The sequence below is a fragment of the Ictalurus furcatus genome, chromosome 26 (assembly GCF_023375685.1).
Source record: "Ictalurus furcatus strain D&B chromosome 26, Billie_1.0, whole genome shotgun sequence".
Classification (NCBI taxonomy): domain Eukaryota; kingdom Metazoa; phylum Chordata; class Actinopteri; order Siluriformes; family Ictaluridae; genus Ictalurus; species Ictalurus furcatus.
This window is the reverse complement of record NC_071280.1, coordinates 18,753,809-18,775,551: the sequence shown is the minus strand read 5'-3', so window position 1 is coordinate 18,775,551 and position 21,743 is coordinate 18,753,809. Positions and strand designations below refer to the sequence as shown.

Below are 21,743 nucleotides of genomic sequence, written 5' to 3'. Positions count from 1 at the left end.
GTCAAATTAAATCATCTTGAGTCCTCGTAACATTTCTGATGGATGAGATATTTACAGAGAGATTCATCAGATGAACATGGCTTTCGTGTGTAATAGTAAGATGAAACAATACACAAAACACATCCAAATTTTGGCAGTGTGTCGTCAGGGACAGTTCAACCGTACCTGGTATTTTTCAGGTTTTGCGAGACTAGAATCTGAAAAAAAGAGCAAGTTACCCAACTTTATTATATATATATTTTTTTAGGTTTACAAGTTATTCTAATCTGATTAAGAATTCACCACTGTAGATTCATAGTAGAAACATATTTTCATTTATATTGTTATATTGGAATGAATATATATATATATATATATATATATATATATATATATATAGTTGTTGAAAATTATTCCAGAGACATTGAGAATGGCAAACAGCCTACAGAGCAACATAAAAATGATTTATGTTAAAGTACACTTCACTGTAAAACTGGATAAGTTCATTTAACTCAAAAAATTGAGGAAAACTAATTACCTCAAAATTTTTAAGCTGATAAATCAATTTCTTTAAGCCAAATACACTTAAATATAACAAAACTTTAACTTAAATTTTGTAATTTAAGTGTATTTGGATTAAAGAAATTGATTTATCAACTTAAAAATGTTGAGGTAATTAGTTTCCTCAAATTTTTTGAGTTAAATGAACTTATCCAGTTTTACAGTGTTGGAATGATCACTTGGAAGTGATTTAAATCTGATATTTTCCAGTATGTGTGGACGCTATGCATGAAAGGGTTCATATATAAAATATGATAGAAATATAGGAATAAAAAATTATATCTGTTACTTCAGAAAATACATTTCTTTAAAGGAACCCAGAGTTCTGTTTATGCGTTTATGGTTTATTGTGTTCATTTGTTTATGGTGTACTTACCGGGAAGTGAAGCGTTGCATGTTGTAAATGTTGTTAGTAACCAAACAGTAACTCCTGGAAAAGAGACATGGGAAATAATTGTATTTATTCATATTGAATTCTTTCATGAAAGTGTTTTATCCTGTTCAGGGTGGCGGTGGATCCAGAACCTGTCCCAGGAACACTATGTACACGCTGGAGAAAACTTTTTTTTTTTACACCTGATCAGCATAGCTGTTAAGCTAAATCTACTGAAAACACAATATCCGACACTGTAAAACACTACCTTCGTATTGTTTATTTTGAACAGGTGTGACAAAAACGTAGCAGGTGTAACGTATAATAAGAATAATGGACCAGTTATACATTTGTACTTTAACAGCTATAAATTTACTGTACTCTTCTATATTTCCCATTTTTAAAGGTTTTCATTTGACCAACCCTTATACGTGTACATAATAAACACATCCCTTATTCCTGAAAAAAAAAAGAGATCGATCAGAAGTACATGGAATACTGCACTGCTATTTAAAAAAAATAAATAAAAATAATAATAAAAAAATAAAATAAAAAAAGGAAAATAACTGTGAAATATTTAACATACAAGCAGTGCCTCTGTCTATTAGAAGTACTTACGTTTCAGTGAAGGAATCATCTTTCTGGTTTATTTTGAGTTAACGCTCCTGGACGTCCAGGAAAATATTCTTTTTCACAACAAGAGGAAGTAAAAGTGAGATAATACAAAGAGAGCTAGACACTAAACAGGCTAGTCTTTGTGTACTTATCTCTAAATTTGAATTATTTGCATTTGGTACCTAAAATACGCCATTATTAGAGGGCACTGCATGATCTTCTGCATCTCTGTCTCATCTATTTCAGAAACGAGAATAAAATCTAAGATACAACAAAGGCGACCTGATTAAACACAAAATACACTTTTTAAATGGTGTTATTTACTGAAGCAAAAAAGTTTTCCAATACCAACTGGGTCTGTGTGAAAATGTATTTGTTAATAATTCCCCAAATCTATAAAACTGCGTTCTGCATAACTGCATAACGGAGTTCACCTGGACTAGACGCAAGCCGGCCTGATTACTGCAAAACCTTGTTCAATCAAATCAACACTTAAATAGAACCTTTTCAAAAGCATGTTGTTTTTTTTTTTAAATTCTTTTTACTAATAGCAAAAAAAAAAATTTTCGCCTGTTTTGGGGGAGCCCTTGTTCAGCATGGAATTTATTTGCGAGGTCACACTCCACAGTAAAAAAAAAAAATTTGTTCACTCAACTTAACTTATTGAGTTGTTTTTTAGCTTTGACACAGTTAATTTGTATTTACATAAAATAAGTAATTTCAACTTAAAAAGTTTTGTTGACATAAGAACAGCATGAGTGAACCAATCTTAACTTTACTAGTTATTGCACAAAATGAATTAATATTAGAAGGTGGTCAAAAATACAGTACTTCCTGAAATTTATCATCTCTCATGAAAATAAAACAAGGTAAACTCCATCAAAATAGTTGGAAAGATCAATACATGGACTTCCATTATCTGAATATCTTCCATCATCCCTTCTTATTTTCCTCACAGACACTTACCTCACAGATCTTTAAGAACTGAGATGGATTCTCCCGCATGTACAATGGCAGCCCCAGCAATACTGCAACCCTCTTCCTGTGATTTGATGCCTCGAAAGTACAAATGTTTTATATTCAAATTATGCAGTACAAGAGAAATAGCAAGAAAGGAAATGACCACAGTACTTACAAAACAAGTACACCTGAAATAAACCTACTCACAGAGAGACAGAGACAGATAGACAGAGAGAGAGAGAGACAGAGAGAGAGAGAGAGAGAGACATACAGACAGACAGAGAGACAGACAAAGAGAGAGGCAGACAGACAGACAGACAGACGGAGAGAGAGAGCCAGAGAGAGAGAGAGAGAGAGAGAGAGAGAGAGAGAGAGGAGTTAAATTCCCAGCACGTATATGGCTTGACCTTTAACCCTAAACTGCTCAGATTTAAATTCAGGCTGTTTTCCACTTTAGATAGAAAGTCTGCCAAAATGAATAAAAGTAAACACAAGAGATTATTAAGTAAGGAGAGTATGGTTCTCCGCTCAGAATCTAAAGGCTTTGAGTTCATTCATTAAAGTGCCAAGCTGCTACTGCTGGGCCCTTGAGCAGGGCCCTTAACCCGAAACTGCTCAGTTGAATAAAGGAGATAAATGTAAGTTGGGCATCTGCCAAAAATGCCTTAAATTCAAGATGCCACCTAAAGGAAAAGTTCATCCGCGTGCTGCTTGTTCTGCACCTGCATGTGAATGTTCAAAATGTCATTCACAAAAAAAAAGGGGGCGGGGGGCTTTCGGGATAAATGTAAAGTAATAAAAAGCGTCCTAATTTATTAAATCTGTTGTATAAGAAATAATGAGCCTGAGGTCATGCACATGTTACTGTGACTGGCGAGAACCTCAGACTGGGGGTGGGGTGTAATCTGAATAATTCTGTAGGATAAAATTTATCATGAAGAAGTTATGAAGAAATGATGAGAAAACGAGAGGAAAGCGGCTCGTCTTGTGCACGCGCTCTGTAGTGGCACGCGCTCTCTGAACCACGTGACTGCCAGCCAGGTGGATGCTGCTCATTACTCACACGAGGAACAGGTAAACGGGAAGTCCACCTGCTTTCCTATAAACAACAGAACAGTGACGCTTCCGGCTGAACGCATCCCAGCAAACCGAGTCCGAAGTTTTGTTTCGTTAAAAACCTGTATTTTTTTCTGTCAGGAAAACAGGGACAGACACTCAGGAGAGGAGACACAGCCTATCAACCTGTCAAGTGAGGTGTGTGTGTATATGTGTACGTGTATGTGTATGCATTCGTGTATACATGTATGCACGCACGCACGTGTGTCTGCATGTGCGCGCGCGTGTGTGTGTGTGTGTGTGTGTGTGTGTGTGAATATTTTTTTCTGTTGATATATAAGATAAAGCAATGGTGTCTCTTGTTATGATAAATTAGATGTGGTTGGTGATTTTATGGTCAAGTCATCAGTTTTTGTACTCACGGTTACCCGAAGGGCTTCAGGGCTCCGTGGAAAGACGTTTAGAGGTGTATCTAAGTTTTTGTGGCCATAACTGGGTCGTACGGTCTCAGGTGAGCCCTTGGTCTGGTAGGCCTTGACCTGGAACAGGGCCACTTTGGAGAGCACTTTAGGAGTCGATTGCTCTCTGCACTCTTCCTGTTCCTCATCTTTTTTGGCTGCATTAACCAAACTGTCTGCATTCAGTTGTTCCTCAGCAAGGTGCTCCTTTTTGGGGAGCACTGTCGCACTCTCTCCCTCTTTCTCTCTCTCTCTCTCTCTCTCTCTCTCTCTCTCTCTCTCGCTCTCTTTGTGATTGGAAAATTTGATTAAACAAAGGGTGCAATAAATTCTCAGATATGGTAATATATTGTCAGAAATGTTTCTGTACAGAGCCACTGGTAAATTGTGTCAGGCTGGCCAAGGCCAAAGTATTAAACACCCATATAAAGAGAAGCATCCTTACCTATACAAATAAGGAAAGTAAACAAACATCAGTCTGCTTCCCTTTCTCCCTAACCAATAAAAACACAGACAAAACACCCACACCCAACAAAAATGGCACCTGGGGGCTTGGACAACACACATGAAATGTTTACAAAAAATGAGAACAATTACACCAAAAGAAATATCTAGAAGAAATCAAGCGATTGAAGCCAAAGGAAACAGACTACTCTACAGACTACATGTCAGTGCTCAAGGTTAGGGTCATATACCAAGGAGTCAATCAAAAATCAAAAACAAAAGCAAGTGAGCACAAAGGCCTTATATTCCATCACAATGCTGAAGTCAACACACCTGCAGATGGGGGGAAATAAATGTGTAAATTTGTTAATATACAATAAAAAGATGGTTATTTTATCTGGATTTGCTACATCTCCCTCGCATTTGTGTGTGTCTTCAGTGATGGAAGAAAGTGAAAGTGGTGAAAGCTGGTGAAAGTTTCATACAGTAGCAAAAGTTCAGGCAAAGCTAACTACTATGAGCGTTCCCAAAATTACACATTTTATTTTGTTGAATTATTATCATTTGTGCTTATGTAATTATTTTTGTCATCATTTACTTTTGTTATTCGATAAGATGTGTGTAAACTACGATCGAAACACATTTACCAAATAAGTTCCTTATACAGTGCTGTGGCAATGCAGTGGGTAGCAATAACTGGACCTACCAGAGGACTAACCAGCGGACTAACCAGTGGACTATCCAACAGACTATCCAGTGGACTAACCAGTGGACTAACCACTGTACTAACCAACAGACTATCCAGTGGATAACCAGTGGACTAACCAGTGGACTTATCAGTGGACTATCCAACAGACTATTCAGTGGACTAACCAGCAGACTATCCAGTTGACTAACCAGTGGACTAACCAGTGGACTGACCAGTGGACTAACCAGTGGACTAACCAGCGGACTAACCAGCGGACTACCCAATTGACTAACCAGTGGACTAACCAGCAGACTAACCAGTGGACTAACCAACAGACTATTCAGTGGTCTAACCAGCAGACTATCCAGTGGACTAACCAGTGGATTATCCAGCGGACTATCCAGTGGACTAACCAGCGGACTAACCAGTGGACTAACCAGTGGACTAACCAGCGGACTATCCAGTGGACTAACCAGTGGACTAACCAGCAGACTAACCAGTGGACTAACCAGCGGGCTATCCAGTGGACTAACCAGTGGACTAACCAACGGACTATCCAGTGGACTAACCAACGGACTAACCAGTGGACCAATCTGGTTGCACATCATCTCAAATGTTTTGGTCAATCTGAAATGCCTGAGCCAAAGTCTGTCATCAAAATGACTTGGTACCATTACCTCCCAGAACTGTCTCACATGATTTATTATATTTGGAAAAAAGAGCCACAGTGGCCTTCCTGATTTCAACAATTTCTATTTGTATTGATATTTTTGCCAGTTTGTTGAACACCTGTGATGGAAACAGTGCTTTATTCATTTACATTTACATTCACAGCATTCCCACTGTATTCCCTGCCGTCTTCCCTGCCGTCTTCCCTGCGTGACTCTTAGGTATCTAGTGGAGAGACACCATGTACCCTCTTGTTTGTTTGGGCTGTGTGCTCTAACTGTTGGTGGGCTTGTTCACACCTGCTCACTCCTCTGGAACCAGCTGTCCACAGTGGGTGAGTCTGTAGGATTAGCGTTCCACAGGAACGAAGGTGGCTGGTAGCCCAGTACACATTGGAAGGGTATGAGGAACGTCGCAGAGTGCTTAAGGGAGTTTTGAGTGTAATCCTCCCAGGGGAAGAACCGTGCTCAATCCTCCTGATGGTCAGCACAGAAAGCCCATAGAAAGCACCCAATTTCTTGGTTCACCCTTTCCACTTTGTCATTTGCTTGAGCGTGGTAACCAGAACTCATGCTCAAACCCAATTTCGATTGGGTTTTTTTCGGTCCAATGGCAGGCTGGGCAGGGAACTAATGCATAGGGACTTGGAGAACTGGTCTACCATGACTATGATGACTGTTTGGTTTTGATATGTAGGAAGGTCAGTTATGAAATATACACGAGGTGTGACCATGATCTTTGGGGTTTTTGTAAGGGGAGAAGCTTGCTTTTGAATTCTGTTTGTGGTACTTTGGCCTTAGCAAACACTGAGCATGAAAAGATGAACCGGTGGATGTCTTGGATCATCTGTAGTTACCAGCTCTGAAGTAGTTGGTGAGTTTTGTGAGTGCCGGGGTGTCCCCATGGTCAGGGAGGTGAACCTCTTTCCTGCTGGGCACTGAGTGGGGACCATCACTCCCCTCTCCTGAACTCCTGATCCCTGAACTCCCTCAATCTCCCTGTCAATGCCCCAAGTAAGTGTTCCAACAAAGCATGATTCTGGCAGGATGCATTCTTCTGTAGATACATGACGGGGTGCTGAGTACATGCAGGAGAGGGATTCGGCTTTAGTGTTCTATGATTTAGGGCAGTAGGGGAGAGTGAAATCAAACCTGGTGAAGACAAAGGCCCAGTGTGCCTGAATTCAACCTTTTTTGACAACTTGATATAGTCCAGTTTTTTGCAGTCAATGAAGATGGTGAATGGGTGGAGATCCCCCTCCAACCAGTGACACCATTCTTTGTTTCGCTGCAAGGAACTCCCAGTTGCTCCCAGTTGATATATATATATATATATATATATATATATATATATATATATATATATATATATATATATATATATATATATATATATATATATATATATAAATTCTTGCTTATTGTCTAATGGTGTATTGTGTGCTTTTTAAAATAACTTCAATATTTCTAGTTTTTGAAAACTAGAACGTTAAACTGTAACGTTATATTTACTGTATATTATAAGGTACATGTAAGAGGTTAACTTTAGATTCACCCTTAAACTTATTACAGCATACACCCAACACAGAGAACTTTAATGATGCAACACAAGAATTTATGAGGAATGAACAACATACAAGCTTAATATCAGATATGTAGATGCTGCAGATGACCAAAAGAGGGCAGTACATACATTTACAATTCACCTTGTTGCTCCTCAGGTCCTCATTTAACCAGCAGGATTGCAGATTAAGGAAACTGGTCTATACACACACACACACACACACACACACACACACACACACAGTGAAAAGGTAAGTAGTTTCTCATATTGTTTTTAAGAATACGTGTACCATTTTGTGTAGTATTTATGTGATCTTATTTATTTCTCATTCACATGACTGGAGTTGACTGTAAGTTTATAGTTTTTACTCAAACATACATATACGATGAAATTCCATGAGATGTAGCATACTCTGATATCAGCCACCAGAGAACATTATGGGAAAGCTTTCAAAATGTTCTAAGAAAGTTAGGCGGTGACATTACTGAAATAACATATATAATGGTTTCAGTATTAATGTCATTATAATGTTGCTCTCACAACGTTCCTAGAGAAAACATCAGTATTAATGTCCCAACAACTTAAGATCTGTATATGCTATGTCAGAAAACCAAATTCTTTGGATGCATGACATTTAGAAAACATTCTGCTAACATATAATTGTTAACTAGGATGATGTTGTACGTCAGGGGCGTCCAGTCATACCCAGAAAGGGCCGGTGTGGGTGCAGGTTTTCATTCCAACCAATCAGAACCCTGCCTGATCCCTCTTGAAACATGTCTTGAAACACTTAGTCCTCCACCCACTTTAACCATCACAGATACATCATTATACAGCAATCTGATAATCTGATAATCTGCTATCGCCAAAACCCAAACCTCCTGAAATTTAAAAAGATCGTTTTGATCAGCCCTGTCGAGTGCTTTCTCTTGCTTTATTGAAAGAACACCCAAGTTCGAAATATCAATATGACCAAAGTTGATGGCATCACGTATTAAAAAGAAATTTTCCCTAACTGAATTTTCTGGAATACAATAACAACAGACAGAGTGGAAATGAGAGAACTGGCAGTGGATCCCGAGAGCTGTGATCCTGAAAGTGCTATTGATCTACATTAATCTACATCAATTACTATCTGATCCTTCCGAATCAACAAACATAAGTAACCTTTAAATCTGTTTGCCGAACATTTCAACACTTTCTTGTAGTCCACAAAGAGCAAAGAAACCGGCTTCCAGTTGTTTTTTGTTTTTTTTGGAGCCCCGGATCACTTTTTTGGGCAGTAGGGAAAGAACTGCATCCAGCTGACTGGAAGTATCTTACTCTTGAGACGTTCCAAAAATACCTCGTGGTAATCCTCCCCAAGACTCCCCAAAAATGCTGGTAAATCTCAGCCAGTAACCCGTGTGTTTCTGGAGAACCTCGGGTAGATTGCTGCTTCGATCTTGGAATGTAATTTCACCATCTAGGGCCTGTTGTTTTTGTTGTTGTTGTTCATTTGGGAGGTGGAGTAGATGTTTTCCCACCCGCAGCTAATAACATCTCCTCCACCTGAGCTCCGCTCTCTGCCACACACCTGACACCATGCCTGAGAGACAGCTTGTGTATGTATTGCTTTAAACGTTCACTGTTTAATTCCAGTACAGGAAAGAAAGAAAGAAAACTGGCAGAACACTCTGGACACCTTCCCTCCACTCTCAATGCAGATGGACAGAAAGAGGTTTTGGCTCTGACTTACCATCTCATGGAGGTCTTGTTTAATACTCCAGATGTATATAAGGTACACAAGCGAGTATGTGAGCATTGCTTCAAAGCAATGCGCCTTAACCTGATCACTGTTCGAGTTTAACTCAGAAGTGAGTATCAATTAAAAAATTAAATCTAGAACCTTCTCGAGGAACCTTTAAAATTTCAGTAGAATGCGTGTGTGTATATGTGTATATATACACATATATATATATATATATATATATATATATATATATATATATATATATATATATATGTGTGTGTGTGTGTGTGTGTGTATAAGTGAGACAGAGTGTGTGCATGTACCTTGAGGTTTGGTGTGTGTGTATATATAAGTCTGTGTGTGTGTGTGTGTGTGTGTGTGTGTGTGTGAATGTGTGTGTGTGTGTGTTTGAATTTTGCCTTGAGGCCCAGTTTATGTCAGGTGTGTCCACTTAGCCGTAGGGTCCTTAAACCACACCCCCCCCCCCCCCCACACACACACACTCTCAGGTAGACAGAGCTGGTTGATGCCAGTAGAGAGAGAGGGGGAGGACTTCAGCAAAACAGGTGAGTTTGCAGCATTGCGATGAAGGACGAGGTAGAAGTCAGTCAGATATTTTTTTACCTTTCTGAAATATTAATCAAATAAAAATTGTGCTTTTAGTGATCCCACATCAGAATTCTTCAATTTCTCAACAGGTAAGAATGATTTTTATTATTTATTATAACTAATATTACTATTCCTATCATTGTGTATCATGTATTTCTCACTGGATTTGTGTATTAAAATGGGTACTGGATCGAATCTGAAGGCTAGTTGCCTCCCACTTATTATTTATAATCAATTATTTATATTCTACACTTTTTGGGAACTTTTGTTCTAGTGTCCTTTGTGTAGTTTAGGCTTCTTAACTCGCTTAGTTGCTTCTACCGGGAAGTGGAACACTATCACAAAGGGAAACACTCTTTAAAAACATACCTCTTTTTAATTTTTTATTTATTTTTACCATCAAGGTAAACATACAAATTTTATGAATTACTAAAATGACCATCCTACACTCATTCTTAGATTGCTAATTGCTAATAACACACTTTATCCACATTACCCTTAAAGCTTCTAGGTTTGATTTAGTATAATAGCACTTTTTACACCATCAAGATTAAGACCCTAGTTTAATAAATACTAAAATTACTTTATGAATGCAGCTTTGTGATTGGACTAGGCATACTTTGGGATAAGTATGTCAATACCTAGGTATACAGGTGAAGTACAGTGGGTGTTTTTGTAATGCAACAAATTAGAATTGAATAACCAGTGCATAATAATAACTATAATATCGAACAAAGACCACATAAAAGAAATCTCAAGTATTGGATAATCACACCCAAAGCTAATCCGCACCACTCTGCCCAAATCTTGATAGCTGAACATTGAAAGAGATGTGACAGTAAACACATCTAGGCATCTGGGACAACCAGAGTGATGACTTCTTGCTAAAGGGCATGACAGGGTGAAGCAGTTATGCTGGAACTGTAGACTGTGTCAACTGACAGAGGAAGATCCTGTGCTTTTTAAACAGGCCTCAGGTGGGTTTCACTTATGCAAATAACTTTCTTTCGTGTAAAGGCAAGGTGTAAAAGCCATCAAAGCTCTCATTTTCATAATTGCTGACACTGCGAGAGTGATCATTATGTTGCTTCAGGCAACAGTTACCAGGACTAGCTAACACAGTACCTGTGGTTCAGTTGTGCTAACATCTTTTATTCAAATAAACACCTTGGATAATGCCAGGTCTCATTTCATGAACAGATACAGCTATTATTTTAATGTTTTGACAAAGATCAGTGTTGTGAATTTTAAATTTAAACTTGATCGGATAAGTTGAAATAATCTTTAATTTTATTTTGATTTGATTGATTTTTTTTTTCTAAAGTGGCTGACAACTGCAACACTATACAACTGAGCAGTTCAAGGATAAAAGGTCTTGCTTAAGGACCCAATGGTGGAAGATTGGTGGTGCTGGTACTCATTGGTACTCATGACTTTTCAATCAGCCTTATCCATTGAGTGATTACTGCTTTAGGTCAGCTTTTGTGAGCTGATGACCTTTGTTCACGGACTGGATAACTACACTCTCATGCCGTCTATGAAGATTCAGTCACGTCTATGAAGATTCAGAAGTATAAACCAGCTTGTTTTCTTATGGGTTCAACACCATCAAGATGAATGTCCCCAGTAAGCAATGGAAACCCAAGAAACCTCACTACATCCCTCGGCCCCCAAATAAACCCTTCAAGTACCACTGTTTTCAGTGCCCCTTTACCTGCAATGAAAAATCTCACTTGTTCAACCATGTGAAGTACGACTTGTGTAAGAACTCGCTCTCACTGCTTTTTAAGCAAGGCAATGTTTCCCTGAACACTGTCGATGAAATTAGCATGGCAACAGCTACCACAGAGGCACTGATGCAGAATAATGTTTCAGTGCAAGCTGTCGATGTAAAAGAAATGACTACAGCCCAGCTTAAAGATGACCACAAAGCCATACCAAATGATGAAGAGAGGAGTAACATACCTGAAAGAGTGTGGTTACCTCAGATAGATTCAGAACCAAAAATGAATGCAGATCTACTAATAACCAAAGCATCATCCAGGTCTGATGGAGTGAAAATGGCAGCATCGAGCAATAAGGAAGAATCACATGTAACAACACATACCTCTGTGTTTTCTGATGTTTCACCTTTTCAGGAAGACCCAACATCAACCATTCATCAACCTTTACAGTCCCTCCAACATCCGTTTCTTCCAGCATACAATCCGATTCCTGTTCATAACTCATTCCTCCTTGACTACAAACCCCAAAAGCAGGCAAAAGAAACAAAACCTTTTTACCAAGGTCTGGAGTACCCTTCTAATGCCTTCCACTACAATTTATATCCTATACACTCTTCGTATTCACCCTATTTCCTTTGTGGCAATTATTGCAATCATCTCCCTTCCCCTCCACAATTTCCACCATACGTCATTGATGCTCTACCACCTGGCTTTCACCCACTCTTACCAGGGCAACTTCTTCCCATCCACTCCATCCCAACAATCCCCAATCCCTTTTTAGACCAATCTTATAGATTCTACCATTCAAATCCATCCCTTAGCATGTACCATCTTACAGACCTGACCCATCTTACCTTGTATAATTATCCAGAAATAGGCCAGTCTACTATGGCTGTACCCAGCGGTGTTGGTCATGTGAGACCTGATGGTTTCCATCTTGATTCATACACCATGGCTCAGAGAGAATGCTTACTCAGACAGGAAGCTGGGATCAGAGTAAGCCAAGTTCAAATGAGTCCCAAACTTGGCTATTCTCCAACTGGATCACCAGCTGGGCCACATGCAACAGACCACATCCAGAAAAACTCAGAATCACAGAAACTACTGGACGTAAGTGGGATAGCGCCCCCACATGACCAATTGGAAGAGTGTAACACTAAAACACTCTCAGCTGATGATGGATCCCGACAAGGCAGCTCCACACACTGGGAGAGGTAAAATATTAATGTTTGGCATACTTTATTTATTAAACAAAACTGCAGATTTTATGAAGGTACTATGCAACACATTGACTAACACATTGTTTTACTCTGTTTACCTGGTAATAATCTGACATCAAGGCAAGCAGAACAGAAAGAAGTGGCAGATAACGATGTGGCCCCACTGAACATCTCAAAGAAAGAGTCTGCTTTCGAGGTTCCTTTAAATCTCCCTATAAAACCAATACCTGGTATCCCAAGCCTGCAAACCCACATACAAGGTGAGATTAAAAACGACACATTGGGAATTATGGATGCCAGTTCAGTGAAAGAAGAAAACAATGATTACACAGATGAGCAGAAGCAGACAGCTGCATTTGCCTTGTGTCAGCTGGCCCAGTGGAGACTGTCAGAACAGACAGAATGCTCAGAGACGAGCACCCACTTCAGTACGTACACAGAGACTGGTGCTAATGATGGGCTGAACACCCATCAAATCAGCTCTACTCCACTTCATGATAACTGCATAAGCAGTAATCCACCGCTCATTCCTCAAAACACAATTTCAACCAAAGAGAGTAGTAAAACTGTCTCTGAAACAGACCAGACAAATCTTTCTCCATTTCCTGATCTGAAATCTGCCCTGGATGTTAACTGCTCCACACCTCATTCTGAAGGTACAACAGTCGTTCCTTCTGAACCCAAAACCAAAGATCAGACAAAGGCCAGGAGTTGTGGAACACGAAATGCAAAGAGGAGCAGAGACTCAGTTCCTAGCAATTGCATTCTAAGAAAAAGACTTTGCTGTTAATTGTTTCTAAATTGTAATATTTGGTTGCAAGGCACTCAGAAAGGATGGATAGCTAGACTTAATGTTCAGCGTTGTGTCATTTTGCAAAGTGCCTGAAACTGACATGATCCAGCAAATGGGAAAAAAATCTCTAAACGTGCAAAACAAGGAAAACTGTACCTTTTTGTTTTCAGTTTTTTTTTGTTTTTTTAAAAAATCCATTTATACCAAGATATTTATAAAAGATATACAAAATAAATAACTCCTAAGTAATTACCAACCAGTTTATTTTATTTGACTATGAATCTGTATTTGGAGGATATTGTTACTTCCTGTTTAACTAAAGTGCCATGTCTTTCTAAGTGTAACCACTTTAAACTTGTACCTTGTACCAGGTACAAGGTCATAAAAGTCTCGTTATCTCTCACTTAAGCCAGAAAAGTGTGTAGTTTGTAGTTTGACTGAACAAACCCAAACATGCACACACCCACACACACATTAGCAAGTGCACCTGAAACACGCTAAACCGTAATCCTCACAACGTGCAGGTATGGACATGTTGGGCTGTACGACCGTTGAGTTTCTCTCTCTATCTCTCTCCTGCCCAGATATGACACAAGACATGCTTACAGTTGTGCTCATAGATTTACATACCCCTTTAACAGGGGTATCATTATTAAAATTTCACTTTGTTTGTTTTATTTAGTCCTGCCCTGAATAACCTATTACACATAACAGGTGTTTACATATAGTCCACAAATGAATAATACTGCCCCAAGTAATAACAATTTACACCTAACATCCTGGCTTTTAATGCGTCGTGTCACCTTCTTGAGAATCGGTGAACGTTTGCACCTTTTGTAATAGTGTTGTATGAGTCCCTCAGTTGTCCTCAGTGTGAAAAGATGGAACTCAAAATCGTATAGGCGCTGTTGGAAAGGGATCAGATATGCAGAAGATGCCGGAAAAGTAAAGAATGTGCAGGACCTGGAGGATTTTCCTGAAGAGCAGTGAGAAGTTTAACTGCTCAGGACAAACAAGGGACTCATGAAGAACCATCACAAAATATAAAAACAGACGCTGATCATCTTAATCGCTGGATTAAGAATCACGCGTATGTAACGTTTTGAATTGGTTCATTTGTGTAAATTCAGTTATTATTATTATCATTATTATTAGTTATTAACAGGTCTGTGAAGATAGAAATAATAATGTTTTAGAATGAATGCGTGAATATAAGCGGGTGATTTGCAGCTGCACATTGTCAGAACTGCCGTCATAGAAAAATAATCAATGTTCTAATAAACCATGTGTAACACTATTAAATGCAAATTACATTCATTTGTTGTTGTTTATTGATATACTGTATATCATGTGTCTTTATTAAATATTAACCTGGATGTATTTGTCTTACAGGATGCACTAAACCCATTCAGCAGTAGCCAATAATGCTTGTATTTATAAATAAATCAATATATTGTTCAACAGAAGAACAGCATAGAGAAGTTCAGCATTACAACGTATAACCAGACTATTCTTGTTCGTTCTTCCTTTTTATCCATCACTTTTCTTTTCTTTTACTTAAAAGTCTCCAGATATAGACAGTTGCTTGTGAGCAGTTACTTGATTGTGCAGGTTTTGGTTAGCAGAACTCCTGAGGTCCAAGTTGTGCGGAGATACCATAACAATACCACCCCCCCTCCCCACCACCACCTCTTTCGGTGCATTGTGAGCAAGCCATTGAGTCAGGCACATGGTTCTGTGAGGCAAGGCCAAGGCTTACAATTGTAGCTAGACCCTGAATAGGCAAGTATCCATAGACAGAAGGCAATAAAAAACAAATGAGCTTTGTAGAGAAGAAAAAACGGATCATTAGTTCATGTTGGTATTCCTGAAATGTTGGTCATCCCCCTTCCGTAGCCAATATCTGCACACTTTGGGTCTGAGAGCATTGCATCCTTTTGATTTACAGACCCTTTTGGTTGTGAAAGGGGCGGAGCCATGCTGATTGACAGCTAAACTCCATCTCATAAGCAGCATGTGACAGCTGAACTCCATCTCATAAGCAGCATGCTAGAGACTGTGGTTGATGGAGTATCTGTTAGCATCAATGAAAGAGTACGGCATCTTAATCAGGTCATTTTAGCTACCTTTAAACACTATTCTCAAATTTAGTGGTAAATTTTACTCTAAAACCTAATGTGTGGTTTTTATTACATTCAGAGTGTGTCATTTTTGATATGTTAAATCCACATTGTCTGTTCACATTGAATTCAATTTCCAGCATGTTTCACTTCAGCTCCACTGAGCATGTAGATAACAGCCTCGGTTCTGATCTCTATCAAGGGATTTTTGGCCTTCAGAGAAAGGGATTGTTGCCGTGGCTCTGGAGCTGGGGGGCTGTTTGGAGGCGGGGCATTGATGAGAGGGGCAACAAGGGCTGGGGGAGGTTAGGGGGCAGGTCCAGAGGCTGGGGTATGTTTTGGGATGAGGGCAGGGGAAGAGAGGCACTGTAGGGAAGAGCACCGGGCAAAGCATGGGCAGGCAATGGGGAAGTGGAGTTCGGACGCATCTGATTCAGAGTCAGTCTGCGTTGGTCACAGTGGAATGGGTTAGTGGGTGAGGGAGCGCTCAGACCTGAAGAGGAGAAACAAGAAAAAGAAGAGAACGGAAAATGCTAAGTACTATGTTTTTTTGTAGCAAAAGCTAGCTCCTATTCGACTGTCATCATCTGATAAAATGTCTCATTAAGTCTTTATTTTTTTCATTTCAAGACTACAAAGTCTGGGAGCTGAAATTCTAAGCAATGTTGCCTGTGTCTCAAGTCCTAGTTCTCCAGTTGTCTTGCTTCCTATAACTTGTAATTTCTGTCTCTTGTATTGTTTAACCTCCGCCTTTTTTGTTAGTATGCCTCTGATAACTGCCAGTCTGATACTCCAAACCAGTTCCAGTATCTGTCTCATCTTCTAATCCAGTCCCAATCTCCACCTCATCAACAAATACACCCCCAGAACCTGTCTCAGTTTTCCACTCTGTCCATTGTGTCCTAGTCTCTTTTATACCCATAATCTAGTCTAATCTCTCATTCCAGTCTACATCCTTTCCATTTCCCGTAATCCAGTCCCAGTCTCTAATTCATGCTCTAATCTAGTCACGCTCCATGCATCATATCTTAGTCCTGTTTCTTTTCTTATCCCCCTGTTAAGATCTTGTCTCATCCTTTAATCCAAGTTCCACTTACTCTCTCGTCTTCTGAGCCAGTGCCAATCCATATCTTATTCCCTAATTCAGTCCCAATGCTTGTCTCGTTCTCCAATCTAATGTCAATATCTGTCTTCATACTCAATCCAGTCCCAGACCCCATATTAACCTCCAAACCATTCCCAGTCCATGTATCATCATTTAATCCAGTCCCAGTATTTGTATCTTCCAACCCCACCCCAGTCCATGTTTAGGCAACCAATCATTATCTTTTCAACCAGTCCAATCAATCTCCTTGCCCCATCACAGTTCCAATCCCTATATCTTCCCCATCCAGTCCCAGTTCTTGTGTCAATCTCCAATCCAGTCCCAGTCCCTGTGTCATGACCTAATCCAACATCAATCCCTGTATCATTCTCCAATGCAGTACCATTCCCTATCTAACCCTCTAATTCTATCGCAGTTCAAATCGCATCCCCAATCGAATCATAATCCTTGTCTTTCCCCGTAATTTTGTCCCAGCTATTGCCTCAGCTCCAGGTCCAGTCCTTGTTTTAGGTCCAGTTTAGGTCTACTCCATCCTCCATCCCTAGAATTGCCTCCACATCCTGACAGTACCAAAGGACTTTTGTGTTCCAAAAGTTTTCATCACTCCTTCTCCAGATCAACCAATGAGCAGTCCTTAGGATTAATTTTTCTTAAACATTCCACTAAATCCCAGTACTGCGTGTACCTTATATTGCTCCCTGGGTGTTAACATGAGCATGGGTTATTTTTTATGTTGCATGTGAAGTTTGCATGTATTTGAGTAGCTTGGTTATAAAGGTCAAGTTTGTGTGTGTTTGTGTGTGTTTGTGTCTCACCTGAGAGGAAGGGGTTCTTGTTGTTGGCCGGTATGTTGGACGGGATGAGCGTCTGTGTTTGTGAGTGTTGTTTTGGGGGAATGAGTGTGTCTAGGTTGATGAGTGACGCAGCAGTAGGGCCAAGAAAAGCCTCTGGTGTGCAGCACTTTCTAGGTGTCACTGAATCCAGTGGGGGGCCAAGATGAGAGCGGTCAAAGGTCACCGAACTTGCCTCAACTCTGCCATTTACCTGCCCACCCACCACCAATTCAGCAAATGGGTCTATATCTGAAATAGAGTGACATATGTGTGTTCTATCAGCCATCATGTACAGATAGAACTGTAGGTTATGCTCTCAACATATACAGTGATGTTGATTTGATCCCTCAACTAATGGACACATGATGCTACATTTTAACAGCCTCTAATATGGTGATGGGGATTCAACCAAGGCGAAGGAAAATGCGTAATCAACAAAAGCACATTACAAACAGAAATGAAATGCAGGGCAGGCTCAGAAATAAGAGTAGTACCTGCTGGACTCTCACAGCGAGGGCTGAACACACTGTTAGGTCGTTTGTCTCCAGGTTCCTCTTCCTCCCGAATGGGAAATTGGCCGACTCCTGCTGAGGCTTTGTTACAACACACACAGAGTGTCAAATAAACACTGTCTCCATAGTTTGTGTGACAGTATGTCTGCGGATTTGTTTATTCTGTGCAGTACCTGGCCGAACTGGACTCCTCCAGGGTTGTTCTGCAGATTTCTTTGTGGACTTAGTGGGCAGGGATACCCATGGATCTGATGGAGATTGGTTTGTAACCCAATGGTCATCTGGGCTACTGGAAGAGGGGTGGGGTTTCCAGGGACTACCAACTACAGGGGTACTTGGGTTAACCACAGCTAGAGAGAGAGTAAGAAATACAGAGAATGGAATATTTCCACGTATAATCCATAATAGGGATTTTTTTTCTGGTTTCTTTCACTTACATTTTAAAATTCACATAAAATCAGCAAATTTAAAACACACCATATTTTTAGAAAATGAGAAAATGAATGCAGCACCGTACCTACAGACTTCCAGGGATCAGAGGTTAAAGGGCAGGAGGGCTGGGCATCCCAGAGATCATCACTGGACAGTACTTCAGATAGTCCAGATGGTTCAAATATGTCGACCAGATCAATCATGGCTGACTGAAAGAACAAAGAGATCCTAAGGCAGAGAATCACACACCAATAGAGGCGCTACAGAGAATCCTGGTTGGTTGAGTTCACTGTCTTCCTTGCCTTTTAATTCTGTTACTGTCTCACACTAATAAGATTGCTTTAGGCTTTATGGTTACTTGGAAGCCCAAGTGATCAAGTCAACATCACTGTGGACTTCGGATGCAGAAGGTAGCACAATCCTTTATGTATCTAGCACATGGTGTAGCCTTATTATTTTATTTAATTAGCTAGTAAGCACAGTCGCGTTATGTGCTGCAGGAGGCCACAGATATGACAGACTGCACATGCTTTTGAGAACGTAAGTTAATACGGTACAGCAGTAATGGAAAGATTGTTGTTTTCATACCTCCCCAGATCCAGGTCCAGATTCACTGCCCCTCCTGCGCTTGTCTACAGCTTTCTTAACTTCGGATTCATCCTCTTGACCTTTGCGGTGCTCCTTTAGAAAAACACATTTCTAAATAAAAACATGTACAAACAAACAATACACATATGCTAGTTGATAAGTAAGGGGGGGACACTGTGTTGTGCTGTTAATTATTAAAACAATTACGGATGGGGTAGTGTGATAATACACCAAAAATACAGTGTAAGTATGAATGTTGGAGTATGTAATGTGTGTGTGTGTGTGTGTGTGTGTGTGTCTTACCTCTCGGCTCATGGCAAGAGCCAGCTGTAGCTGCAGCTCTTCCTCTCCGCTGGTTTGAGGGCGAGAGTGCTCCAGATCAGAGGCTCTTGGAGACGAAGGGGATGCTGAAAGAGATTTGCAGAGAACTGGAGGGTAATATATTGAATCTGTAGTGGAGTTGGGGAAAAAAGGGGCAACCCATAGATTTACCACAGCCCACTATTTAAAAAAAAAAAAAAAAAAAAAGCATCACGGTTATTTAAACTGAAGCAAGAAGGCCCTTCAAGGGGTTCCTGTTTAAGCTTGTATAGAACAACATTTGAAAACAGTCTCTAGACTGGTGGTCAGTCTGAACTCCCTTCAAAGGGTCCACAGCATTATTGCATCTGGTGTACAAAGGTTTTACGCTAACTAGGTAAGCTAACGCTTTGAGCTTTGCTAAATAAGGATGTAAAGGTCATTCCAATGTCGTTTTCATTCAAACGCACTGATTAAAAAAATATATATATATTATTATTAAATATTATTAAATTATTGTAATTCAAAGTGGCTTGTACCTTAATGGATACAAGACGAGGGTGAATATGGAAGGCTAGCTGGCTAGTCAGTTAACTACTGTGGAGGAATTCTGCCAGCAAATGTGGATTCTAGAAGTCTTCATGTACATAGACATCTATGGGAGGCAGGGTCAAAAATTAATTCTACGAATGTTTTTTGTTCTGTAACTTCTAACTTCTAAAGACCAAACCTTACTCAATTCACCTTTAAGAGTCTGAAAGGTCCTAGCACGTAGTAAAATTGTGCAGTATTATCAAGTTACATCAAAATGAGGTGATTAAGAAAGGTCTGAGAAAGGTAAATTACAAACACTAAACACACAACTATGCATGGTATTCTCACTAGCTTAGGATTCCCACACATACAGACCACTCACAGGTAAAGGAGGATGGAGATCCCATGGAGCGACTGAACTCCTCCCCGTACAGCGCTGCCATGCTCGGCTGGCTGCTCCTCCTGCTCGGGTACGAAGGAGGTACCGCACCTGACCCTCCACCTCCTCCTGCGCTTGCTAACCGCTCTTTGGTCTTGAGCGCCAGCGCCCTCTCATGTCTGAGCCTGTCCTCATCCCTGAGCAATGCCACCAGCTGTTTGGCCTTCTCACGCACATTCACACCCTGATCGCGCCCGTCCCGGTCCACATACTGAAAGTCGCGCAGCGTCTGGATGGTGAAGGCATTTTCGCGGCATTGCTGCGCTACACGCTCCGAACCCGTTTTAGCCAAGTAGTCAAGCAGGGTCAGGGCCTGAATGAAACAAAGGGCCTAAGATGACAAGGGGCTAGCATGGTGCCATTTTAAACCTAATCATATTAAAATGATAAATGACAATGAAAGCTGGTGAGTTACATTTTTTGGTTGCTATTTATGTGTGTACTGATAATAAGACTACAGACTTAGCTATTACATAGCTATAACAATGTAATAAGCATGTTATAAGCACATTATGACCTTGTAGACGTGCCTCCAGTTCTTGCCGTGATCGTTGAGGCGTTTCCACACCATGGCCATGACCTCGCTGAAGGCGGCGACGCTAAACGTCAGCTCGGCGATCTCCGACATGAGAGAGCTGGACGGACCCCAGGGGTCATTGGAGGTCGCCTCACGCACTTTCACTTCGGCCTCCGAGTAGTTATGTACAATGTTCTTCACCTGCCGTCGCAGGGCTGAGGTTGTCATGGCTACTGCAGGTGTGTGTGAGTGTGTGTGTGTGTGTGTTGGTGGTTCTTTATTTTGTAGAGTGAGACGAGTGTGACTCTAAAAAGGCTCAAAATCAGGAATGTGTCTGCAGGGAGAGAGATACAGATAGACAGATAGACAAATCTCTGACTGTCAAGCAATAATTGAAGTCACATCTGATTAAAATGACACAAGTGCATTCATTTATTTCTGCCTCCCTTTATTTGCAGCAGGAGGATGAGATCAATTTTCCCTTTTGGGGCTTAAGTATAATTAAACAACCCACTACAGACGCCACTTCCTGTAGAACAACACCAGGACAGGAAGTGTTACAGGAAGTATGACCAGGATATGAAGTGTGCCCCAAATCTTGACCTTCATAATCTTAAATAGCGTGTAACTGTTCTGCGTGTGTGTGTGCGTGAGTGTGTGTTTGTTTGTGTGTGTGTGTGTGTGTGTGTGTGCTTGTGTATCCTCCAACAATACTGATGGTCTAACATCAGTATGCTGCAAAGCTCCAAGTCTAGTTTTAGTCACTGCAGCAGACACACACACACACACACACACACACACACACAGGGCAGTTACCATTTTACATCAAGATCTGTCACTATGGAGACAATGGCCCACAGGGAGCCGGTTGGAAATGAGGAGACAGGGTTGCCCCATATTTTACTGAAGCCCACACACA

The 21,743-nt window shown here is 40.4% G+C and overlaps 2 protein-coding genes across 2 annotated transcripts; one reads left to right on the top strand and one right to left on the bottom strand.

Moving 5' to 3' along the window:
* The first annotated feature begins 12,121 nt into the window (after window positions 1–12,121).
* On the top strand, window positions 12,122–14,862 carry LOC128601837 (zinc finger protein 750-like). The gene is made up of 3 exons (XM_053615232.1): window positions 12,122–12,645; window positions 12,772–13,307; window positions 14,837–14,862. The coding sequence occupies exons 1-3, from the start codon at window positions 12,254–12,256 to the stop codon at window positions 14,860–14,862; spliced, it is 954 nt and encodes a 317-aa protein (XP_053471207.1). The 5' UTR covers window positions 12,122–12,253.
* A 917-nt stretch (window positions 14,863–15,779) lies between these two features.
* Window positions 15,780–21,509, bottom strand: epn3b (epsin 3b). The gene is made up of 9 exons (XM_053615231.1): window positions 20,825–21,509; window positions 20,251–20,620; window positions 19,338–19,441; window positions 19,035–19,145; window positions 18,532–18,655; window positions 18,188–18,364; window positions 17,952–18,095; window positions 17,485–17,751; window positions 15,780–16,057 (listed from the first exon to the last, which is right to left on the bottom strand). Exons 1-9 carry the CDS (start codon window positions 21,050–21,052, stop codon window positions 15,780–15,782), a joined length of 1,803 nt encoding a protein of 600 aa, XP_053471206.1. The 5' UTR covers window positions 21,053–21,509.
* Window positions 21,510–21,743: the final 234 nt, after the last annotated feature.

Excerpts from the sequence above, each read along its gene's own strand:
- LOC128601837 (XM_053615232.1), top strand. The coding sequence starts at position 12,254 with ATGTACCATCTTACAGACCTGACCCATCTTACCTTGTATAATTATCCA. Across the intron at positions 12,646-12,771 it reads AGCTCCACACACTGGGAGAG|GCAAGCAGAACAGAAAGAAG; the intron begins GTAAAATATTAA and ends TCTGACATCAAG. Across the intron at positions 13,308-14,836 it reads CTCCACACCTCATTCTGAAG|GATGCACTAAACCCATTCAG; the intron begins GTACAACAGTCG and ends TTTGTCTTACAG.
- epn3b (XM_053615231.1), bottom strand. The coding sequence starts at position 21,052 with ATGACAACCTCAGCCCTGCGACGGCAGGTGAAGAACATTGTACATAAC. Across the intron at positions 19,442-20,250 it reads ATCTCCATCCTCCTTTACCT|CATCCCCTTCGTCTCCAAGA; the intron begins GTGAGTGGTCTG and ends AATCTCTTTCAG. Across the intron at positions 18,365-18,531 it reads TGATCCCTGGAAGTCTGTAG|CTGTGGTTAACCCAAGTACC; the intron begins GTACGGTGCTGC and ends CTCTCTCTCTAG.